The sequence below is a fragment of the Acipenser ruthenus genome, chromosome 1 (genome assembly GCF_902713425.1).
Source record: "Acipenser ruthenus chromosome 1, fAciRut3.2 maternal haplotype, whole genome shotgun sequence".
In the NCBI taxonomy this organism is placed as follows: domain Eukaryota; kingdom Metazoa; phylum Chordata; class Actinopteri; order Acipenseriformes; family Acipenseridae; genus Acipenser; species Acipenser ruthenus.
The window spans coordinates 109695089-109720871 of NC_081189.1; the positions used below are offsets into that span (position 1 = coordinate 109695089).

At 38.6% G+C, this 25783-nt stretch overlaps 1 protein-coding gene across 5 annotated transcripts in view; it reads left to right on the plus strand.

Annotated features, from left to right (window-relative positions):
- sclt1 (sodium channel and clathrin linker 1) overlaps positions 1–25783 on the plus strand; it is a 29330-nt gene that overhangs the window by 180 nt on the left and 3367 nt on the right. The window contains exons 1-21 of one of the 5 annotated variants that reach the window (XM_034035042.3): positions 99–336; positions 1098–1192; positions 1991–2058; positions 2853–2905; positions 3162–3234; positions 3448–3503; positions 5845–5980; positions 6591–6713; positions 7344–7409; positions 9195–9265; positions 10920–11010; positions 11322–11413; positions 12205–12382; positions 13269–13367; positions 15329–15400; positions 15583–15657; positions 16125–16270; positions 16656–16848; positions 17099–17295; positions 23278–23356; positions 23718–23813. In XM_034035042.3, the coding sequence (XP_033890933.3) occupies positions 1156–1192; positions 1991–2058; positions 2853–2905; positions 3162–3234; positions 3448–3503; positions 5845–5980; positions 6591–6713; positions 7344–7409; positions 9195–9265; positions 10920–11010; positions 11322–11413; positions 12205–12382; positions 13269–13367; positions 15329–15400; positions 15583–15657; positions 16125–16270; positions 16656–16848; positions 17099–17295; positions 23278–23356; positions 23718–23813 (2001 nt within the window). In that variant the 5' untranslated portion in view covers positions 99–336; positions 1098–1155. Of the gene's footprint in view, positions 1–98; positions 473–513; positions 626–1097; positions 1193–1990; positions 2059–2852; positions 2906–3161; positions 3235–3447; positions 3504–5844; positions 5981–6590; positions 6714–7343; positions 7410–9194; positions 9266–10919; positions 11011–11321; positions 11414–12204; positions 12383–13268; positions 13368–15328; positions 15401–15582; positions 15658–16124; positions 16271–16655; positions 16849–17098; positions 17296–23277; positions 23357–23717; positions 23814–25783 lie in introns of those variants that run through there. The other 4 variants (XM_034035041.3, XM_059033740.1, XM_034035044.3 and 1 more) reach the window with 4 other exon arrangements.

A 25783-nucleotide genomic window follows, 5' to 3' on the forward strand; every position in this document is an offset into this window, starting at 1 on the left:
AAAATGTGACCGGAGGTGCTGATTCCTCATTTCCCTTTTGTAGGCACTGCGGAAACAGAAGACCATTTCAATCCAAAGAAAACGACAACAAATATCTTCTTATTTATTTATTTATTTGTACTTAAAACAAGTATTTGACCATTATACTTACATTTTAAATTAAGTGTGTTTGTAAACTGCGCTGCAAAGAAAATGAACCATTTCCTTGTTTCCAGTGGGGGTAATTATGTTGTTACTCCGCTGAGCTCCCTTGAACTGTTTTTGATTGGCGTTTACTTCAAACCAGGCGGCGGAAGAAGTTTAGAAAGACTCAGACGGTAATCATTTCGTTATGTGGTAATGTATATGTGGTCATACAAACAGTTAAATTGTGGAATCTAATACATTTATCGGATCTGTTGATTTAGTTTTTTAACATGTGTTAAAATGGCGAGCGTGCCAGTTATTCAAGTGCTATTCCCAGTGCTCTGTGGTAAGCTGCTTGATCTGGGTTCTCTGGTTACTATGGGAAACAGGCGACTCTGTCAGCAACAGACCTACAGCAAAACATTGTTTTGTGCGTTATTATAAGGCAGCATACAGCAGATGTAAAATGTGTCGCATGTTAGTTGCAGGAAATTTAGCAGTAAGTGTATAGTGTAGCACATTATTTACACAGGTGGACAGACGGTAACGACTTATTTCTAAAAAAAAAATACGAATTAAAAGCAGCTAAAATTATGTTGCTAGAAAGGGAGCTATAAGTAAACTGAGGAGAGTAACATTACATGAATCATATGGTAATTTAGAACTGAAAAAAGTAACGATTTACCTAGTAGTTTCAATATGTAAGTTTGTTGTAAAATATATTTATCTAAAAGCTTTTGCTCTCAAAGATTCAATGTTATGCAACTGGGGCGACACAATTCAAAATACTACTAAGCGTCAGTACAGCTTTTATTTTTCTCATGATTAAAATGTATTTATTATCAGATCTAAATGATTCTAGTTTGATGCAACACAAATTATACCATTACTACTACAGACTAATTGACTTGGCTTAAAATATTATGTACCTAATAGTTTAATTGAATACTGTAATTTATTTGTTGAAACAGATACATGTCCCTGTGAATGAATAACTGTAAAGTGACATCATATTGAAGAAACTAAGAAATGGCAGCATCAGAAGTGGAGTTCCTGAGGGACGAAGGTAAGCTTTACAATGTATTTAATTCCTTAATTCCAGGTAGGTGTGGTACATTTTAATGTAAATATTGTAGCGATCTCGGTTAACGCAGGCAGGCGCATCACACACAGTGAGGCAATCCACACACAGGCGGATGGCGGGCGCGAACCCGGGACCTCTGGCACTAAAGCATAGCGCCGATATATCGGGTTTATGTGCCAGTGTGATTACGTCACCTACCAGCCCTGCTGCTGCCTTCCCCCGTGCACGCTATACTATATACAAATATTTAAAATTATTACGTTATTGCGGAAGCGATTTAGGTCACAAGTGAAATTAGTTAGTGGTCTTATCATAGTACTCAGTGGATAAATTATTTCCTTGTTCTTTTATAGACTCCATGTCAGGGAGTGCTCACCCTGCTGTTTTAAACAACCTCAATTACTGGCTGATGGGAGTAATTGAAATTGGCTCATTCTGCAAATTAGAAATAACAAGTCCAGTACTCTCCTTCCCTGGAATGGAGTCTAGGGAGAATCCTGCAAAACCAACACCCCACAACTTGCTGTAATTAGCACCTCAAGCCTTTGCTGACAGTCTCAAAGAGTCCAAAGATTGGATGGGTATGGTGATTGCTTCAATTTACAAAGTCATTCCAAGGCAATTGTAGCACAATGAGGGGGAGTTTGCAATACTCTGAGGATACAGAATCTATGAAATGATTTTACTTTCTGTAAAATCTATCTATTCTACATGTTTTGCATGAGTGTTTTATTTTTGTAATTGTCGTTTGTAAGTTAACAAGTCATACTGATATTTCAGTGCAGAGGCTGAGTTCTGTTCTCCGACAGTACCAAGAAGGACGTCATACCCACTCAGCATCTGCACAGGTACTCAAGTAAAGCGTGTTTCATCTTCTATGTTATTAATGTCAGAAGCAGTATTTTCGTTGTAGTGGCCAGATTGTTTTACAGATCTTGGGCCAAGATTGAGGTACTTCTTGTGCTTTATTGTCTTCAAAATGTAGTTTTGTGGAAACGGTGCAGTCCATGATTTATTAGGTTTCTTTGTATTTTCAGTTAGGTCAAAATGTTAATTGTGTAGTTAAAGTTGTGAGAAACTACCACATAGGGCAATAAAACTTTTACAATCTATAAAAAAAAAAAAAAAAAAAAATAATTAAAAAAAACCTCAAACAAAACAAAGTTAAAACACAAAGTTAACAAAATCTCATTGTAGCTGAAGTGATCATCATTCTTAAAATAAATAAATAAATAATTACAAATATAAGCAAATACATGTGTTGGAAAACAATACCACTGTGATTAGTGATTCATTTTCATATGATGTGTGTACATCTCTGTGTATCCAACTGATATCTCCTGCAGGAATCCAAATCCTGGCAATGAGGATATAGTGGAGACGCTTGTACCTAAGTTTAAGCTGAGCACCGATATTTAGAACATAATGTCTATCTAGGTCACAGTATTATCATGTCATAGTTCTACTCTTTTGCAGGGGATTTGTATTTCACTCGAGTACATTTTGTGGTTTAGTTATGTGAACACCTCCCATTGTATACCTGTTGTGTTTCTTAACATCGTCCTGCCTAGTTTGTTTGTATTAAAGTGGTTATTTTTAAAGCTATTCAAAGCTAATGTTCAAAAAAAATGTTTAATTTTAGGGAGGATTACTTGGAGAAAACGAATCCCCTGCTACTTGGCTCACAGACAAAAGGTGACTTCAGAAATGTATATGGGGAATCTAGCGTACACTTATCCAATTGTGATGAAACGTAGTAGGGACCATCTTTAACACCATTTTTTGGAAGTGTTTGGGGCTAGACAGAGATGCCCGTCACATCTTTATGATACTGATGGGTCTTATTTTGTATGTACAGTTATGACAGACAATGTAACTACATGTTAATATTTGATTCATTATGCTGTGGTCACATTTTTAAAATGTATTAACATATGTATTTATTTTTTAGCCTCATGGCACCCCTCATAGCAGAATATGACAGACATGTGGAAGACATGAGTGAGCAGCTGCAGTACTACAAGGTTAAATCACTAGTTTGTTAATAGATACTGGTCATTTTAATTGGGGGATTTTAATAGGCTTTTAGCCTGTGCATGTGTTCCAAATGTATACATTTTCAATAAATGTAAACCACACATTATGCACATATCATGTGATAAGGACATGTCTTGTATTTAAAGTGAAATTGGTCTTGTGTAGCACTTTATTTTACCTCTTGATTTTTGTACCTACAGGCACAAATGGGTGAGATGAAGCTGAAACTGGAAAAAGTAATAAAAGAAAATGAAAGGTACTGTTTATTCATTCAGTGTTTGGTGTCATTCTGGCATTTTCACAATCATTTAACACTAAAGGTTGTAATCTTTTCATAATTGCATAAGATGGCAGGGCCCTTGATTTGTGCCAGTGTGGTTGTTTATGTGGCTCAGACACCCTACAGACATTCACCAGTGCCATAACTGTATTCACAACATGAATAGCAAACATGTTTTACTTGTTTGACTTCTACATGTATTGGTTTGTTCTTCAAGAAAGAAAATGGAGATACAACCAATTGAGGCATAAAAGACAAGCTTTCCGTGTTAATTATTTTCTTAATTGTGTCAATGGCATTAAAAATAATTCTAGCCAGTCAGGTGCTGAAACACAGGGATCTATCAATCTAAATAGCAGCTGATCTAAGTGCTGCCACTGAGAGAATTATTAAAATCAAACCATGCTTGTGTGTCTTTTTAGTGTATTGTATTTCTGTCTCTTTAAAAATATGGGAAACACCAGGGAGGGTATTATTTAGAGATTTCAATTAATTGAATAGACCCCACAATGTGTTAATGGGTCACTGACAAACTCTCAGGCGTTGTTAGTGCACCATTTAAAAATATCATAATCTAAGACCCTTCACAAAACAATAAATGCAAATGTGATGACACTTATTCATTTGTAGGGCTTGAAGTTTTCAGGTTTTATTTTTGATCACATGACATCCCTTTAAACTTATTTTGAGTTGATTTCTTTTTCCCAATTAAACCCAGAAAAATATGTTAATTACAAAACAATGTTGCAGGTTTTTACCTTCATATCTTGACAGCCTGATTCTGTTTCGCTTCATTTTTATTTCAAACAGACGTGACAAGTTACGTTAATTGCTAATCGCATCCTAATTGACAGCAAGTCCAACATTTTAAAATCTCCTTGATTTGTAGCAAATAAAAATATCTTAAACCCAGCTTGTTATTAATCATTTTCTCTTTTAGGATGCAGAGACAGCTTAACAACTACTAATTTAACATTTAAAGGGAGGTAGAGATTTGGAAAATAAAAACTAAAAAGTTCAAGCCCCTATTCTGTGGTAAGCAGCAGTTAACAGTTGCTGTTCCTTAAAGCAAGCTTCTTTCACGGTAGATACTAACACCAGAATATTGCTGTGATTGATCGAGTTATTAGTTCTTTATGAATAGGCTTGCTACTATTCGATTTTTTTTTTTATTAATATCGCCGTTTATTTTAGAAAGAATTTACCATTTTTTCGATCTTTATTTTTCAATTCAAGCAGAGAATGAGTGAAATCAACCTTTATGTTTAAAAAAAAAAAAAAAAAAAAAAAAGACTTTTTATGCCATTGAAAATCATCTCATTTAGTGAAACCCCTTTATCATATTCAACATGCAACAAAACCATGGTTACCAACATTGAAATAATTAAAATAACATTTGGTCACAGCTGAGCTATACATTTAAAAATAGTCTCAAATAAACTGTAGTAAACGCAGCATATAAAAGTGTATTACACATACCTTTTATAGCATAAATTTATGAGTAGAAATAATATGCACAGAACAAAACATTAGATAGTTGAACAGAACTAAGTTATTATTCGGAGTCTGAGCTTCCCCTCTCCTGCTTTAGCACAGCCAGACACAGAGTCACAGGCAAGGCAGACAGGCCCGCTATGTCCTGCCGTGGAGACTTCAGCCGTCGGGCAGGGTGTTCTGCACAATATTCATTAAGTGTTTTTCTCTTGCGCTCCATTTTCAAATCAAACTAGTAACTGTCACCGTATACCTAAAGTAAAAGCTTACGTACACCTTAACCCGCTAATTTCAAAGTAGGCACTTTGAATGGCAGGCGCTGTAGCCAGCTTCAGTCAATGAGATCTGTCAGAACAGGGTGAAACTACAGTACTAATGGACCACTGAGATGACTGACAGCGACCCCCAGCCATTCAAAGCAGAACGGAGAAGGGACAGACAGCAAGTATAAAAACTACACAAACTAGAGATTTCTAAATGATTATTTTTGGTGAGAAAATAAAAAATAGCACATTTATCATATATAAATTAATTTCAGTCAAACTCATATTTTTTGGGAATTCGACGTTTAACAAGCTTTACTGATTAATATTGAAAAGTAGCAAGCCTATTTCTGATCCATTGGGCCACATTTCCTTACGGAAAAATCTAATCACTTTTGTTTTTCATTAATTTACTTCTAAAAGATTATCTACACTACACAGTTTCCCATTTTGAAATAGAGCTTTAAAGCATACTTTCAACATCTTGATGTTGATTACTGGGCATGGTAATCGCATGTCTGAATTATTGATATTTCAATGTATGTATTTGTTGTATAAAGGCTTCATGCAGAATTGAGGGAATCGATAGAAAAACAATTACAGTTCCTACCTTCTGGATCTGGCCTTGAAAGCGATTCTCTTCCTGAAGGTGGAGTCATTACTAATCTCCAAGAACAAATACAACTGTCTAATCAGGTAAGGCAAAGCTGGCAGTAGACAGGCACTTATTTTTTTATGTTGCACTGTGCCGGTGATATTAAATGATTACACATTGGTGTGAAAGGTAATCCTGAGAATAATGAGTGGACCTGTATTTTTAACTAGCTCTCAACATGTCTGTACTTTCCCTCTCTATTTACCATAACAAGAAGTAGCATCAGTGTGCCTGTTTATGACTAGCGGAGTGGCAAGCAGAGTCCAGAGGGGTGGAGTTTTTTTTATTGTTGCCTTTGGGTAATGCAAACAAACAGGACAGTCAGCAAGTTCGGAAAGTAGAATGCACACAGAAGGCTAACATTAGAATAATGCAGTGAACAAAGTATTTATTTTTTTGGTTTAAAGTTTAACATAGTGTTAAAATTGTAAGCATGTGTGTCACACTTGAGAGTTTTACTCTGTATTTAGAGAACCGCTTATCAAGTTATGATATAACTTAGTAGCAACATTCTTTACCACAAGTTTGTTGAGGGTATCGGAATATGCCTGCTTTCATCAGTTTCTTGTAAGCTTTATCAAAAATAGCTTTTGAAGTTATGGGTGAACATATCAAACTCTATAACTTGAGATTGTTTTCTGTTTTCATTAGGAAAAGGAACAGGCACTGGAGTTGTGGCAGTCTGTTTCACAAGAACTCGATCGACTGCAGCAGCTGTACCAGAAGACAATGGCAGAGGCGCAGATCCATGTGGCTGAGAGGCAACAGTTGAAAGTATGTTGAATACTGATTCTTGATGAAACGGAAAACTAATGTCAATTGTATTCTGTTCTGTTCTGTGACCGAAACCCATTCTGTTGTAAAGAAGCCCCTCATAATGTGATTGTATATATTGTTTATGTGGTGGGATAATCCAGTTTGTTATTACTCTAAATCAATACACTAACTTTTTGCATCTCAATCCTGGTTTGAACATTCCCCTAACCTGGTAAACAATGTGATGATGTTGAGTAAAATAAATTTGCTTCAGCTTGACTCCAAGGTTACACAGCTACACACAGCTGCTGCAAAAAAAATGTAGATAAGCACCAGTATTTCCAATAAAAATTTAATTATGAACTTTGAGTTAGCATTGAAGCTTCAGTTCTCCTCCATCGCCACTAAAGGTAGTGTAATCTCAGCACATGACTGAGGAAACCTGGCCTTTGAATAGAATGTCTGTCTTGGTAAAGAAAGTTTCAATTTCCAGGCAGAAATGTTATTAATGCAAAATTGTCTAGCAGAATATTTTGCTATAGATGCAAATTCCTTTTGTGCAACCTGTGCTTTTGTTAAGTTTCTGCCTGATTTAAGCGATAATCCACTTGCTGGGAACTGAACACGTTTTCAACATTATTGTTTCAGGATCAACTGGCACATGTTCAACAACTTGCTCAGCAGCTCCAATTAGCCAATCAAAAGCTGGAGTCGGTAAGGCAAAAACATCTGGGAAGCCTGTTCATACCACAGGCATTATATATAGAATGTGCACACAGATTGGGTTCCATCTGCCTGTCCTGTAATTCCCACTATGTTAGTTTCTGTTGGCATTTCAGAACTTTATGTCTATAGAGTTGACCCTCGCCTAAGCAAAATAACACAACTGTTGACCTACAGCAGTGCCTTTTCAATCGGCCGTCCATAAAACACTTGCAGCCTTTTGCGCTGTTCTAAAGTCCGACAAGGAATTCAGCTAAGATTTATACAGCTTTACTACTGCAAAATGAGCTGATAAGAATTATTCAGGAGTGGAAATGTTATTGTTATAATTTGACATTAGGGCTGTCAGTTAAGCTTCCAAATAACAATCGATTAATTGGACACAAAAAATATAATCGTTCTAATAAATATCGATGATTGTACCGCCCACATACATTTTTTGCACTGTGATTGTTATGGTCTTTCTAATGTTTTTTATGCTGACGTAGAACTGTAGCACTAGTGCTTGTTTATGTGTATATAAGATGCCATCCCCCTTCTGCTCACACATTGACATACAGATGTATTTTTCAAAATAGTTTGGGAACCGGGACTCAAAATGCCCAGTTCCAATGACAGATTCCAAAAATCTCCTCAAATGCACATTAGGTTTATCAGCTGTGGGCGGCACTGATTGTACTTGCATCGACTAGATGTGGTCATCAATCAGGAAACAGACGGAGCATGCAGCCCTGTTTGAAAAATACATCAAAAAAACCATAAACAGTATTTCCTGGTTTAACAGTTCATTTTGAAACGCCAAAGAAGCGCAAACTATATACAGTCAGTTTTCTTCAATGTGCACAATTTATTGACAGTCTGTTTGCCAGGAATACAAGCCTGTCGTCCTGCTCTGGATTCAAGGCGCTTTTTTTTTTGTTCACATCGAATACACAGAGGGGCGTATTTACAAAGCATTTTCAAAGCTGATTCGCTGGTAGGATGGGACCAGCAAATCAGATGCTGGTTAACACGAGCAGGAGAAGGACACGCCCACTGCTTGTCTGGCAGAAATACTGTAAATAGCAAGGCAGCACGTTCGGTGCAGTTCCGTTGATAAACTTAAATAAAGTTATTAACTATGCGCGTTACAGAAATGTAATTTATTTAATCAATTATCCAGTATTTATATCGATGTATGTAATGAGGAATGAAATCGATTGAAAAATCGATTTTCTGTTTAATCGTTGCAGCCCTATTTGACATAATGCTTCAGCAATAAAGGTTAAAACAAGTATCTCACTGTCGTTTAACCCTGCCACAGATGTAAATATGAAATTATAGCAGACGCTATCATGAAAAAGTAAGTCACCATGACCTACTTCCACCATATGCATGTGTACAAATGTGCGATATAAATACAAATGCCTATATATACTGCATACCCCCAGATTTAATTGTGCTAAATAATTTCCTAATTCATTCATCACAATTGTATAATCACTTATCTATATAGGCATTTTGCATCAGTTGCATACAGTTTTTATTGATATGTGTACACCAGAGGAGTTGATTGTCTATACTTCACATGCAAGAAATTGCAAATATACTGTATGCACAAAGGAAAGTAACATTATATGTTTCCCATGCATTTTTAATTAAAGGCTGTAGCCCATTGTTTTCTTTCTTTTTCTTTTTTTAGAAGTGGAGGTAGCTTAATCCTTTTTCTCGGTTCTGTAGTGTCAGCTTGTTACAAGTATGTATCTCAGGACTCCTTGTTCTCCTTGTTGTATGCAGACCAACCAGCAGTTTCTGAAAACCATGACAGAGCAGAGTTCAGAGCTGGAGCAACTACGCACCCAGCAGAGGTAGGGTTACAGTAATACCCTTCATTCTGTCTTTACCAGGTCAGCAGCTGCCAAGTGCCTGTGGACACAGTGCACAGTTCAAGTACCATTTACTGTCAAATGATTTCAACAGTGTCACTCTCCAGACGTCAGACTCCATGTTCCTGTTTGGTTTCTTACTGTTTAAATTTACACACAGGATTCGTGTAACGGTCAGTCTTGTCTGGTTGATGTGCTATAAACCAACACAACACTGTGGGCTACAACTGGTGTGCTGTTAGGGCTAGTCTAGGGCCTTGTGTTGCCCCATTGGTTTGACATGCCAAAGTTTGTGGTATTTGCTGACAACTGTGTTTTAGATATAGTAAATCCCATGTATCTTTATATTTTTTTCTGTAAAATATAATATATGTCAAAGATTGTGAGTCAGTTAGGCTTGATTTTTTTTTAAATCTCTGGAAATAAATGCAGTCAATTGATAGTTGACAGTATGCAGAGAAAGTAATAATCTGACGATTGTCTACAGCTCTTCTCTGCGACATTTTACTTGAAACGTGGCTAGACGGCCTGGCTTTAAGATGGGAAAAGATAACAAAACACCATCCGAGTTATTCATGAAGAAAATCCTCACAGCTAAAACTGTTCGTTTTTTTTTTCTTACCCAGGGAAGCCAAGCTGCCAAGCTAAGTTTCAAGTACTATTCTACAGATAAAAGATGTAGACAAACACAAAAGATAGCTAAAACAATTCACTATCTTCAAGATAAACAGAATATCAAATTTTATTTTTTATTCTGAGCCAAAGGGATGAACAGTCAACTGTGTTGGTCTGTTCTTTAGCTGAAAAAAATATTTATATTTTAGCACAAGCCAGATCAATAAGTACATCGTTTTCTGTTTGTTGGCGAATGAGTGCGTTAAGGTTTCTTCAGGTATGCACCATTAACTTAAAGGTAATTGGTCAGGACAGACTGGATTATATGAACTGCTTTAAAAAAAAATCCATTGTACTATTACTGTTTTTTTGAAATGATTAAACACTGCAAAATGTACACGGTTGAGATATCTTAGTGTTTGGTCTTATAGTACACAAATTTAACCTTGGATGAGAAAAGCAAGGTTTAGTCTGGTTTGATCCTGACTCCACCCACTGTAAATACAAGGTGAAGCTCCATGTGCCTTCTTGATTTAATATGTGAAGAATTTTTATTTGAATTTTCCTTAAAATGAACAGATCGTCTCATAACTTTTTATTCTTGTGAAGTAATTTAAAAAGACGTAAGGGATACATGTCCCATGAAACATATCCACACTGTGTTTGGTTTCCCAGGGGGGGTTTAGTACAAAGCACCAGTACAGATGTCCACAGGCTGACTTTGAAAGCAGATCAGGACAGTATTTGATGTGTTAATATCAGAAGCCCTGTAGCTGTCACAGTACTAAAAGGAAGAGATCTATTGATGGATTAAATGTTGTAGCTAGAATATGGAGTACTGTTCTCTGCAGGCAGTCTAAGAAATTGACTTCTGTATCCCAAGGTTATTTTTGTTCAAAATTTGAAATATGCAAATTTACTTTTAGATAACTGCAATTAACCTCCTAAAGTGACATGCTTTTAATGGAGCGCAAAGTATGCTTCTGCCCTTGACTTTCAACTATGTTTGATTTGTTTACAGACATGCAAAATTAGACTTGAGAACAGCTACAACAAAAGTGGAAGAAATGACAAAGATAATGGAGAATCTTCAGGAACAGATGCAAAGAAGGGTATATTGGGAGATGTGCAGAACTGTATTCTACTTGTATTGTTGATCTGATACCATTATAGTACCTGATTTTGGTCACTTAATAATCTTGCTTGCTTAAACGTTGACTTGCATGCAAGTCTATGTTGAAAACTGGGGATCCTAATCCGACTAATACAAACATTTAGAAAATTGTAAATTAAACTTTCTTTTGTTAGCGTTCTTTTACAGAGCAGTGTGCTGAAATAAGGGAAAATCATAGATTTACAACAGAAATCGTGTTTCCTGGCACTGCCTTATCGGTGGAGTTTGTGGTTCTGTTGGTGCGTGTAGGAGGAAGATGTGGTGTCAGCCCAGGGGAGAGAAGAGGCTTCAGACAGGCGGTTGCAGCAACTGCAATCTTCTATCGCCCAGTTAGAAACCAGGTAAGTTAACACACACGCTGGCATCGCTTTACTGTAGTAGTATGCATGCTTTTTTTTTTTTTTTTTTTACAGCTCTTTTATAGCAAATGCAAGATCTATGTAATAAACAATGTTCATTCCTCCTTAACTTGTTTTGCAAAAAGAAACCCACTATTCAACAATGGTGATTTCTAAATCTTGAATATAAACCCTGAGGTTTTGTCAAGCATACAAAATGGTCAGCAAATGCCTTAGCATTATAACACGATAAGGCATTGGCTCTTTATTAGCTGAAAGACAAGTAATGCTTACCAACGTATGCTGTAACTTTGGCTTTACCCTGTGCAGTAACATTTCCTTCCATGAAAACCTATGTCTTCTTGGTCTTCAAAGCCATGAAAATGATCCTGTTGCTGTACTGGCTAAGCTCGTGTCAGCGTCTCCCGGTCCAATTGTATTTTGGTCAAAACTTAAGGGGAATCTGGGCTTTCACAGTATGCAGTCAGTATATCCTTCAGATAGCTTAAGAATACAAAGCACAACCTGCAGTTACTATACTGACCGTCCTCATGCTGGCCCCAGACATTTTTTTATACCAGCACACACAGAACCCTGTTTCAAAGTTGCCTGTATCTACTGTTTAATTAGATATCAACAACAATGTAGCTTTACATGACAAAGCTTAACGACAATAAACATTTCATTTAATTAAGCAGCCACAGATGGCTTATTTTTCCATCCAACTTGTAGTTAACACATCAGTAAAATCTTTAAAAGTATGTTTTAGACTGCAGAATACTTTTCCATTTTAGATTGAAAGTGGCTGTCCAGGAGGCTGAACAGTTTAGAAAAGAGAGGACTGCTTGGGAGAGACAAATCGGAGAGCTACAGGGAAAGTGTGCCGGGCTGGATGAAGAGAAATATGAAGCAGTTTCAAAGGTTCGAGACAGCATTCAGCTGGCAGAGGAAACAACTCTGCAGAAAGATCAGGTAACAATCCTAATGATTTCCATCATGAGCCCTCTGCTGGGGTTTATGACGATCTTACAGGGGTGAAAACCAATGGGAAATATGTGTTGGAGATGGAAGTTAAAAGCTGTAATGAACTTGTTGCATTTAAATACAGTATATAGATTTCATGGTGCAACCTGCTTTAAAAATACATTAATTAAATACCTTAATTGTCATTGTCTTCAACGGTTCTTGGGTTGATTAGGGAACAAAAGCCACGGTTCATAGTTGCAGTTATTTTAATAATCTGATATTGAGTTTATCAAAGGGAGTGAGTTTACTATAATTCTACCAGCAGGCCACATTGACTTCTTGGCTACTAAACCATTCTTGTTTTTGTTTTGCTTATTTTTAGATGGCTGAAAAATGCATGACTCCTAGCGCTCTATAACTCGTTCTTGAAAGTATTTAGCTGTTCATTTTATGTAGTATAAAGTTCAACACAATTATAGTGTTAAATGTTGCCCTGGGAGAAATCCTGTGGTATACAAAGCTGTTATCTATTTATTTAAATTTAAACCCAAACAGTGTAATTTAAGTAGCCAGGAAGTCTTGAAACAAAAGCAAAACAATTACTTGTTAAAATTATGTGGTAGTGAAAGTTAATAACATGCTTTCACCAAAAATAACTAAAACTGTGATTTGTGATGATTATACAGTGCCCAATGTTTATATGTAGCTCTCATGCCTGTTTTCATTATCCCAATGATACCTTTTATTGGCAGCATGCCTGGGCGGAGGCTGGCTGTGGAACGGCGACCATGCTGCCCCCCCCCCCCCCCCCCCTTCCCCTCTGTGTACAAAAGAACCAGGCTTGTTTTTATGAGCAGTTATAGATGTTTATTCTCTATTTTTATAATGGCAGGCCCTTCTGAGAGAGAAACAAAAAGATGAAGAGGTGGAGAAAATGAAGGAAGCAATGGCTCGGTTAATTCAGGATGCTGCACTTCGAACAAGAAAAGAGGTTTGCATGCTTCAGTTCTTTTACCTGATTGTTTTGTGGTTTCCTGTGCTTTTCCCATGCTTATACTATGCATTTATCACAGTTTACCAAACTTGTTTTTAGATTAAAGGTTTTTTTTGTTCCTGTCTTTTGTTTAAACATTAGGAGAGTGTAATAAAACATTCACTTTTTACATTGAAATTAGACATTAGTCATTAACTTAGTCGCTGAAAAAGCTGACATTGCTCATTAGCAAACCCATTTTTGTTGTGTTTTTATTTTAAAATAGAAGAAGGCTCTTGTATGAAACAAGTTCAAAACAAAATATAGTGACACAGAATGGAGGAAAACAAATCATTCGTATGTCAGGACTTGACAGATCTTATTGAGCTGCAGCAGCGACTCAACACACAACAGCTCCACTCTGATCTCCCAGCAGGAGACGGGCGTCATAAGTAGGATGTAGCTTGTTGCTGTTCTCTGTTGCTATAGGGGGGTTGTAATTTTCGGTCGTGGGGAGAGTGATGGTCCCCTGAGGGTAGAAACCCTCTACTTGAGGTGTCACACTGGCATAAGACAGCCAGTGCTGCTCTGTGAGGGACAGGATTTGACAGTGGTGGTTGAAATCACAGATGTTCCTTTCTTCTTGTTGCTGTTTATAAAGTAGCAGACCAAAGTCTTAAAGGCTGTATTATTTGTTTATTTAGCAGACGCCTTTATCCAAGGCAAATTACAGAGACTAGGGTGTGTGAACTATGCATCAGCTGCAGAGTCACTTACAATTACGTCTCACCCGAAAGACGTAGCACAAGGAGGTTAAGTGACTTGCTCAGGGTCACACAGTGAGTCAGTGGCTGAGGTGGGATTTGAACCGGGGACCTCTTGGTTACAAGCCCTTTTCTTTAACCACTGGACCACACAGCCTCCTCATGTATGTCTCCTAATAGGTATTTTTTACATAGCCTAAGTTGATTACGTCACCTACCAGCCCTGCTGCTGTCTTCCCCTGTGCACGCTACACTATATAATTTTTATATATATAAAATATGTGTGTGCGATTTAATCTGAAACCTTGTAAATTACAATTTATATAAAATGGTATTTTTATATATATAAAATGTATTACCGTTCAAGCTTAATACCTAACAAATCAGTCTCACTAAAGAGAAGTGCAGTTAAACAACACGAGAAGTCAGATTAGTCAATTAGTACAGCAGATAAAGCACACAGAAAGTATTTAAAGCCAAAAAAACATTAATTTCTAATTAAGTCTTACTTCATTGTAGTAATTGTTTACTGAACACATTTACATTACATTATGTACAGCAAGGTCCCGAGCTTTTGATTTAAGCATTGGCCCTGATATACGCACTCCTTTGACAACAGCCTGCTGAAACCAAACGAAAAGTGTGTCCTCTACATCACTGTCTCTCCCCTTGCATTTCCTTTTCATTTCGGGATTTATGTTTGATCGCCACTCACCCACAATAGCATCTCTGTTTTTGCTTATCCTTCCGTGCTGCCTTTTGGAGATGTGAAATTGAGCAGCAACAGAGGACAGATACGATGTGGGGTTCTGCAGAGGTTCCATAATCTTTACCCAGTCAGCAAGTGACAGTTTGTTTCTCTGCTGAGACATTTTTGTACTGGAACTGCTGAAAATGCTGTTCACCTTTCAGTGTACAGGCAAAGCGCAACACTGGTGAAAAGCACGCCAATCGTCCCACTAAAGCGAAATTTAGTTTTCTTTATCGTGCCTACAAACTGAAGTTGACTTGCACATTTGTAATTGAGGAAAATCGTTTCCCATTAAAGAGTCTCGCTAAAGTGGTCGTCCTGCTTAAGCACGTCCTGTTTAGCTGGCGTTTACTGTATCACCTTTTTGACAACAGGCCTAATTGAAAATGCCAACCTACAAACAGAAATATTTATTAGAAGTAATATTTTTTGGTGTGTAATCCATTTTGTACCTACTTTTTTAGGTTGAAAATGTAAGAAAGCAATGCAATATGCAAATCTACAGATTGGCAGAAGAACTTTCTGCTTTGCAACTGGTATGTATTAATCATGGAATCCCCCCCCCCCAAATAGTTTGAGACTATGATTTTGGTAGCCAACAGTACACACTACTAGTTAAAGCATTACTTTCATTTGAAAAGAACCAGCTCTTTTTTTTTTGTTTGTTTACACAATGCCAAATAATTTCTCAGCTATATATATTTATGTGCCCACCCAGGAATGTGGCAACAAGGAAGGGCAGATTGAAAGAGCAATTCGGGAGAAACGAGCTGTGGAAGAGGAACTTGAAAAGGTGAAGCTTGAAAAGTGTGATCATACAATCTACCCTGGAAGCTAAAGCCTATTTAATAACTGCTCTAAGCCACAATAAATGTACACAGTAATTGAGCAGAGTAAAAACAACTTTTGTTTTACTTTCAGTTTTAATCTCCCTTCTAAAACTTAAATTCTAAATCGCATAGGTCAAAAACATGTTATGCTATCAGCAATTCTGTCACGCAAGCAAAGTTATACGAATACTCCAAAGTGAACTATAGAACGTGTGCAAATCTGTGCTTAAATGCACCTGAATAGAGTCGCTTGCACATAAACATTGAATTGAAAAGCACCATGTAAACCTCTAGTGAATATGAAAACCTCTCTGAATAAAGTTTATTCTGTATTTTATTGTGTAATACTGTAGGCATCATTGGGCTGTCTTTGTGAAAGAAGTTTGTGGTAAGAATTCCCCTAAAAGAAATCTTTGAATCCTCGTCCTAGATGTATCGCGAGGGCCGAGGCACTGAGGCAGATTACAGGAAGATGGATGAGCTCCACCAGAGATGTCTCAATGCTGAACGTGCCAAAGACGATCTGCAAATAACTCTACAGGCAACGCAGAACAAAATCCGAAAATTAGAGATGATGTTAGTATATTCACACACAATCTAAACTACAGCACAGCCTGTCCGTTCAACATGCAGAACCTTTTTAAATAAGCTTCAGTACTGAGAACATTTATCTTTTGGTGTATAAACATATTATTTAAAAGTAAACAATACTGCGGCTGTGAGTATTATTGTTGCTCCAATTTTTATAATAGAAATACTGAACTGGAAACATTGCTGCCTTTAGTTCTAATATGTATCCACTGTTGGGATGCACATCACTGGTTATGGGTACTGACAACAATTAATATCTAACAAATCATACCTTGAACTGATATATAAAACCCATTTGCTGTTTAGATGTGAAAATACCTGCATGTAATCTTCAAGTATGAGGTGGTAAACAATTAGTTTTATGCATTAGCTCTGAGGAGGAGATGTCCCGCTGTCAGGAGACCATTGGGAAGTTGCAGGGCACTGTGGAGGTGATCCGAGGGGACTGTGACACTGTCAGCGAGGAGAGGTTGAGGCTTCTGCAGGAGAACGATCGACTCCGCAAGGAAATGGAGGAGTTGAGAAAGTCCAGCCTTGAGGTGCAGAGGAAGGCAAAGCAACAGGTACAAAGAGCAGCACAATCAACTAAGGTTTGTTGTTTATTTTATAGGTTTAAGGTTATTGTGAAGTTTATTCTATTCTGTCCCCTGAACACTAATGCTATCTTGTCTGCTTAAAATAAATCCTTACCTTAGACCAATGGTGAAATTGCATGTCATCACATAGGCACCTCCTGAATATGGAGTTCCGGATTCACTTACATTCTCTGATTTCATTACCAATGATGTTTTTTTTATTATTATTATTTTTTAGGTCTTAGCAATGGAGCACGATCATTCGATGAAGGAGTGCAGTCTGGAAGCACGCGTGAGGGAGCTAGAGGACAGCAGCCGCAACTCCACAAATGAACTCAACCGCCTGCTGATGGCTCAGCAGAAAACCACCAAGCGCTGGAAGGAGGAGGCCCGGAAGCTGGCAGAAGCCTTTGAGGTGCAATTAAACAACCTGAAGTAAGTGCTTCTAATAAGTCCATAAACTAAATGACCAAAATACAACTGTGCTTTTATAATATTCAGAGGTGGTTGGTTAATGCTTTAAGTGCTGCTGAATAAATAACCTTTTACCCCCAAGAGTGTTCTGCCCAAAGTTAGACAATAAGGCCCTGTCCACACTATGCCTTTAAACCATACTAGTTGCTTTTAAACAAGCTTAAAAGTGCTTAATACCGTTGGCGTCTACACTATGCAGCGTTTAATACCGTACTGCTCTGGACTCTATGCCACCTCAGGGAGTAGTCTTGAGCCCAGTTCTGAATTAGATCACATCAGGTAATGTGGTTTGAGAACCTCACTGTAATATTTAAATGCATGTTATTTTGTTAGATTGTTATTGTCGTTCTACTGGCGATAGAGCCACAGATTATGTATTGTGCCTGCTGTTGAGCAAGTGTATTTGATATATGATGGTATATTGCTTTATTTAGATTTGGGTGCTTACCTCAGTGAAGTTGCAGTAGCTTTACATGTTTTGTTGTAGCCATGTCATGTTAAGTAATCTTCCAAGAGAAGGGGTAATGCTAATGCTCAGTTTTTACTGGTAAGAGTTAGGGACTAAATAATAATAATAATAATAGTAATAATAGTAATAATAATAATAATAGTAATAATAATAATAATAATAGATTTGCTGAGTGCTGCCGACTTCTTGAGACAGACAATGTTGCCCGTGATATGGTTCAGTTTGTATTAACAATGTACACAATCCTTTTTTTTTTTTATTTCCTAATTATATTTATTTCAGTTTTACATTAAAATATTGAGTTACCATAGCTAATATTCGGTTCAATGTCAGATCTTTCAACATCTGTCAGATATTTAAAATTACATATTGGTTGCAGTTGGGTTACCACTGAATTAAAGCAATTTCTAAAGCTCTGAAACCGCTGGTTGATACTCATCTCGGAGGGTCCGGGTCTACCTATCTTTCACTAGACTTTACCCAATGCCAAGTCCATATACCACCACGAATTGGGCAGGAATGGCAGATGTAAGGTGGCTTTAATTGGATCATTTATTGCACATACAATTTTCTTGAATTATTTGGTTCTCATTTCATTTTCAGTGATCTGATTGGCCATATTAGTATGCGTAATAATTAGAATTACAACATGTACTAAAGTCATATTAGAACGTGTACTAAATATTTGAAACGTGTATTAAATATCACATTTTTGACCCAGATGGCCTTCCATAAAAAGGTAGCTTGTGTTTAAGAAACAAAGCCTCCACGGGCACAGGCTCCATGTTTGCCGGCTTGTGAACATAAAATACTGTACATGATGGGATAATATCATATTAAGCCTCCCGGTCCATTGCACTGCTAGGAACTGTAACTATTTTGATAATGTTTGTATGCATTAAGCTTGACTAAACATGAAACAGTACTTGAGTGTGGATGCTTTGAGCTGGATTAATTGAAACGTTTCTGAGTACGGTTCTTGATTGTTTAAGTAGTGTGGACATGATCTAATAATCTAATGTAAAGTCTCTAGCACCCTACCATACCCAGTTTGAGTAGACTGTCTGGGACCTGCACGCAGAATCAGAAACAGACACTTCCTGATGGAGGCGTACGTGCTTGTGGAATCAGAAATAATACAAATCTAGAGGTAAACGTTTCAGCTGCATGACAAAGGGCAGGGGTCAGCCAGCATGCCAAGGGCACCACACAGTGAACCTCAAAGTCTGTGAATCACTTGATTTACTCACCATTGGAAGGGATACGATTTCTAATTGAATGTTTAATTGTACTGAGCTACATTGTCCATCTAACAATTTCAGCCTAAATTTTAAATGTATTAAAGTTCACCACTTACCCATTTTTAGAGATTTTTTAAACGTTTTTTTTAACTACTCGGATTGTAACCTGTGCACTTCAATTCACCTGTAAAACTGTATAAAAAATGGATTAATACAATGTTTCATAATACCTACTAGACAACAAGCAGCGGAAGGGTTGAAGAGCATAGACAGCTGCGCTCTATTATTATTATTATTATTATTTATTTTCTTAGCAGACGCAATTATCCAGTGCAACTTACAATTGTTACAAGATATCACATTATACATTATTTCACATTATACAGATATCACATTATTTATTTTTACATACAATTACCCATTTATACAGTTGGGTTTTTACTGGAGCAATCTAGGTAAAGTACCTTGCTCAAGGGTACAACAGCAGTGTCCCCCACTGGGGATTGAACCCACAACCCTCTGGTCAAGAGTCCAGAGCCCTAACCACTTGCTGTGGCCACTGACTGTGTACGAGGTTTCTTTGACAACAGTAGAGAAGCTGGAAGCTTTAATCAGTTCATACATCAGGAAATGGTTGGGAGTTCCACGCTGCCTCAGCAGAGTGGGAATTTATGGTAAAGGAATACTGCAGCTACCAGTCTCCGCTCTAACCGAAGAGTTTAAGTGCGCCAAGGTCAGACTGGAAATGACATTAGTAGAGTCACGCGACAAATGCGTAAGGGAGGCAGCACCTGTGTTGAAAACTGGAAGAAAGTGGGCGGCAAAGAAAGCTGTGGAAGATGCAAAGGCTGCCCTTCGAATTGGTGATATCATGGGGCAAGTTCAGCATGGAAGGGGGGGTCTTGGTCTCAGTTCAGCTCCTCCTACATGGCACAAGGCAGCCCCAGCTCAAAGGAGGAAGCTGGTAGTCAACGAGGTGCAAAAGCAGGAGGAGAGGATGAGGTGTATAAAGGCCATTTCCCAGGCCAAGCAGGGAGAATGGATGAGATGAGAGAGTGTGGAACAACGCAAGATTGGCTGGCAAGACCTATGGTCAATGGAACAGAGCAGAATCAGTTTCCTCATCAGGTCAACATATGATGTTCTCCCATCACCACAGAACCTAAACCTCTGGGTAGGAGAGGATCCCTCATGTCCTTTGTGTTCATCACCTGCAACATTAAGGCACATTTTGACAGGATGTAAGGTGGCTCTTAGCCAAGGGCGGTTTACTTGGCGCCATGACCAGGTGCTGCGATGTTTGGCCTTAGCATTGGAAGACAAGCGTAACATGACCAATAAGTTGTCACCTGTTCCATCAAAACATTACACACAAAAGACAACATTCCTCCGCCCAGGAGAGCAACCACCAAGAAAAGGTGTTAAAACCAATCCTCGCCCAGGACAACTGGAAGCTGCTAGAGACTGGAAAATGCTGGCAGATGTTGGTCAACGGCTTATTTTTCCACCTGAGATTGCCACCACTAACCTTCGACCAGATATTGTCTTGTGGTCTGGATCAGCACGCCTTGTTCACCTGGTAGAGTTAACAGTGCCATGGGAGGATGCTGTAGATGAGGCGTATGAGAGGAAGAAACTGCGGTATGCTCAACTAGCCACTGAAGCGGAACAGCGAGGATGGAGAGTCCGGGTTTACCCAGTGGAAGTGGGTTGTCGAGGATTTGTGGCACACTCTACAACCCGGTTTCTCAGAGACGTCGGATTCAGTGGCCAAGAGTTGCGTCGCACAGTGAAGAACTTATCTGAAGCAGCAGAGAGGAGCAGCAACTGGCTGTGGTTGAGACGGAAAGATTCTGGCTGGGGATCTCAAGCACAATAGAAAGAAAGAAACGCTGATGTACAGGTAAGTAAGCTGGGCTGAGTTGAGTGGGGGATGGAGGGGGGTGATGCTGGGACGCCAGAATCACCGTCGAGCCCTCTTGAGGTGTCGTGGGCTAGTCGACGAAACACTGAGGATGGAAGGTGCCCACTTGAAGACCCCAGAGATGTACCCTACTTAGCTCAATCCTGACGGTTGTCATGCTGATGCGCTGGGGAGGCCGCGCTGTGGTTGATCCCCGGAGCCAGCATCGCAGCCGTTGTGTGTGCTGATGCGCCAGGGAGGCAAAATAAGCTGATCCCTGGAGCCAGCATTACACTTCAGCCATTAACACCAGACAGAAGGATATCTACATCATCATATGGAAGGAAACGTAAATGGATGGAGACACATATGGATCACATTAGTTTACTGTAAAGCTACGTCTTAGTTGGTGCTTATCTTGGCGAGAGCCGAGTTCAAATCAGCATGAAGTTTTAACATCTACTCTTGTGTAATGGAAATCATTAATCTCAATTGAATGGATGTGTAGCAACATATTTTACCCTAAAACATTCAGTAAAAATGAGCTGTAATATATTCAAATGAAGCACTGGAAAGACTGATGTAAATGTCTTCATCATTTTTAAAGTGATTCAGATGTTGCAGAACCCACATTACATTACTTACAGTTGCTGCTTGCTGTGTTGTACATGTTCTTTCAGTATCGCTTTCAACATACTCACAATTGCTTTGATTTAGATTTTTGATATTTTCACATGGCCTTGGTCATATGTCAGTTTTGACCAGATAATGTGTTCAGAGCTGTTTGTGTGTCCTCCGGGTTGTAGTGCAGTGTGGGTTAATGTTTGGCCTTGGGTGCTGCCCACATGTCCAAACCCTGCTGTGAATGCATTTGTAGCTCTACTGAAAGGGCATTTAGGCAGTGGGGTGTAACGCTTGTTGCATTTGGCACACTGTTCACCGAAGCCAATGAAAAGCACTTAATCTGCGAGTCTACATAGCCCCAGGAGTGACTTGAATTAACCGTTTTAAAATATTAGAAATAATGGGTTGTTTAACATTTGTTGTTAGTCTATGGTCTCTGAACTTGGAGTTAAGTTACTAACCCTGTACTGCTTGTTTTTTCATTTACACATGCTTTCTAAGTGGTTTAAATGGTGCCGATACCCGTTTCATTCTGGATTCATGTTTTTCCCTTTGTCACCTACGTGGGACTTTATAGGGAGAAGTGTTGAATTTAAATCAAGGGAAGTAATGTTAAAACTTTACAATGCATTAGTAAGATCTCACCTAGAATATTGTGTTCATTTCTGGTCACCTAGTTACAAAAAGGATATTGCTGCTATAGAAAGAGTGCAAAGAAGAGCAACCAGAATTATCCCGGGTTTAAAAGGCATGTCGTATGTAGACGGGCTAAAAGAATTGAATCTATTCAGTCTTGAACAAAGACGACTATGCAGAGATCTGATTCAAGCATTCGGAATTCTAAAAGGTATTGACAATGTCGACCCAGGGGACTTTTTTGACCTGAAAAAAGAAACCAGGGGCATTCAGAACAGAAAATAGTAGGCACTTTTTTACACAGAGAATTGAGGGTCTGGAACCAACTCCCCAGTAATGTTGTTGAAGCTGACACCCTGGGATCCTTCAAGAAGCTGCTTGATGAGATTCTGGGATCAATAAGCTACTAACAACCAAATGAGCAAGATGGGCTGAATGGCCTCCTCTCGTTTGTAAACTTTCTTATGTTATTAAAAGAAGGTACAGAACTAGTTTAACAAACCAGCAAATATGAACAGAATGGTGGGTGAGGAAGGTTAAACCTGTATTGAGCTGCATTTTCTGAACTAAAAGATCCTTTACATAGCCCTTTAACTTTTAAGAAACATACTGTATGTCCAGGCGCACCATGCCTGTCAGTGCCTGGAAGCTGGTGTGTGATACCATCTCAGCCACAAGTTAAATTTAGCCAGATAAATATTTAGTCTTGAAAGAAGTGAAAGAAACACATAGCTGTGCAGCTGGTTTAAATAAAAAACATTTTGCTTTTTGCAGATGGCTGATTCATGATCTCACTTACAAATGACATGAAATGTGAGAGCCAAGAGGAATACAACCACCACATATTGTATAGTGCATATGCATATATTATATAAAGAAAATGTTTAAAAAAAACAGTAACATTCCCTCATTTCTTAATTTCCCTCGGCAGCACAGCCCCAGATTCTGGGTGTTTACAGTCACGTAGCTATTGACAGAAAAAAAAAATTCAATGTATTATCACTTGTGCAAAACTACTGTTCTAGTTAAAAGGGTACATTTCTAGAACACCTCTCTGTGCTTGTTTTCAGGAGTGAATTGAGTCGACAAAAGCAACGCTCCCAGGAACTGGTTGCTCAGCTCCAAACAGAACACGAAAATATTTCGGAGGTAAAGTTTACCCTCTCAAAGGGTCATTTGTAACATGTTAAACATCTTGTGACATTTTTTTAAATATATTAAATATTACATTTTAGTTTGAGATTTAGTTGGACCAGTTTTATAATCTTATCTAATTGATGGAACAATTACTGTACCTGATTTTTACAGTTGCTGTACATTACTGCATAGAGCTGTCAGACAGTCTTTGTGGGTGCTATGTAAATGTGGTCAGTCCTCCTGGCATGAATGTACATTATTAGGTTTAACAAGGCAGCTGTTCCAGAAAGTGTATTGGTCTCATTTGTGTATTATTTATACTTCGTTTTGTGGTGTAATTATTCTACAGAAGTTTTATTTGATTTTTTTAAAGTATGAAAAACTAACAGCGGAATATCAGGAGAAAGCCAGCAGACTACAAAAGCGTCTCTTGCAAGCAGAACAGAGAGCATCCACAGCTTCCCAACAGGTAACAGTTAATGGGTAGTATGCAGCCTCCTCATTTCCAGCCGGCGGTCGGCTAAATTGCCGTCTACTTTGCCAGATGAGCCGCCTAAAATAGTTATTTCAAAAATTAAAAAAAAAAAGTTATAGTGCTCGTATATTCCAGTGAATAGGTTTCAAAATATTTACTTTGTTCCAGTGAAATAGCGGCAGTTTCCACGATTCATTACGTAAAACATTCCTTCTCTGAAAGCATTTCGTTTCTGGGCTCATGTTTCCATGGGCACCGTGAATGGACCAGTCAGTTTCAAGTTGGTGATGTTGGTGATGATGGCCGAATGTACAATCATATACCTGAGTCAGTAACCGTACAGCAGAGTTATGACATTGTGTAACATTTTTTTAAAAACAAACCACCTACGTTTTCTATGTAAGATTGGGCATACAGTGAGTATATTGTAGCGTGCACGGAGGAAGGCAGCAGCAGGGCTGGTAGGTGATGTAATCACACACAAAGGCATAAGCCCGATATACGCTCCTTGCAAAGGAGACGGCTCTCTTGTACAGCAGTATCGGCGCTATGTTTTAGTGCGAGAGGTCCTGGGTTCTTGCCTGCCCTCCGCCTGTGTGTCGATTGCCTCGCCCTGTGTGATGCGCCGGCCTACGTTAACCGAGATCAGTATGGTAAGATTAAGTTGTGTCCGAACAAGAGCAAAGTAAGTTATCTCAACACTGCTCCTGCTGTGGATGTAAATAAATACCATGTTTGTTTTAGGTGTTATTTCTTACTTCTGTAATTATTACGTGTACTATGAACGGTGTTACAGTCTGGTGTAGCAAGAAATGTTCGCTCTATTTCGGCGTTGGGGGTGCTTTTAAACTTCTGATGATGTGGTGACAGAAAACGATGTACAGAGTGAATTAAATAAGAATAATTTAGTTACGATAACTCATTTTATGCCAATACCAAGTAGCTCTTTTTAAAGGTCACTCCTTGGGTACACTTGTGAGAGTGTAGAGATGTGGTGAGAGTAGGAGAGGGAGGGGTCGAGGGTGACACTGAGGTTCTTGGTGAATTGAAGACGAATAGAGATGGGAGAGATCACCGGTGTGGGGGAGGAAGAAGGGGGAAGAAAAGGAGGTCTGATTTGAAGAGGTTGAGTTTGAGATGATGTGAGTGCATTCAGGAGATGGCCGAGAGGCAGGTAGAGATACAGGAGGAAATCTGTCAAAAGGGGGGAAAGGAGAGGAAAACCTGGGCATCATCACTGTAGAAATGATACAAAAAGCCATGGGAGATGAGTGGACCAAGGGAGCGGGTGTAGAGAGAAAACAGGAGGGGTCCCAGGACTGAGCCTTGGGGGACACCTGTCAAAAGAGAGCAAGAGGCAGAGGATGAGCCATGCCAGGACACCCAGTGGCTTACCTTTGAGGTGACTGGTGTGCATATTGAGCAGATTACGCAATGATACAGTTCTCATCTGCTGTAACACCACTTTCTAGTGCAATCAATGGTTTCCTTAGATCCAGTCGGTGCTTCCCGTTTGTGTACAGATAAAACATTGAAGAGAACTAGCTCTATTGTAATTGTTCTCTCCTGGCAGACTGTGAATCACGGTATAATACTTCCATATTGAACTACTTGGGTCCCAGACACAGTGATTTAATTCAGCATGTCTTAATCGTCTTCATAATGGTTACTTTTTGTTTTAAGTCACTGTTGTCCAGTATGTTAGTCACAAGCAACCTGTGGTGAATTGGGAATCCAGATGTGGAGAATTGCAATACTGATTTAATAGACATTGTCGTTAGGGTTGTGATCTCTATACTTATTCATGTGTACTTTTGACTGACTTTTGCGTTTGTGTTGGTAAAATGTTAAGATGAAAAGCAGTGTGTGTGAGTGTTCTTTACTTCCTTGGTTACTGCTTTTTGATTATTTGCTAAAATGCTGTATAAAGCTGGATTTACACTGTTTCTGAGAGTCCAGGCAAA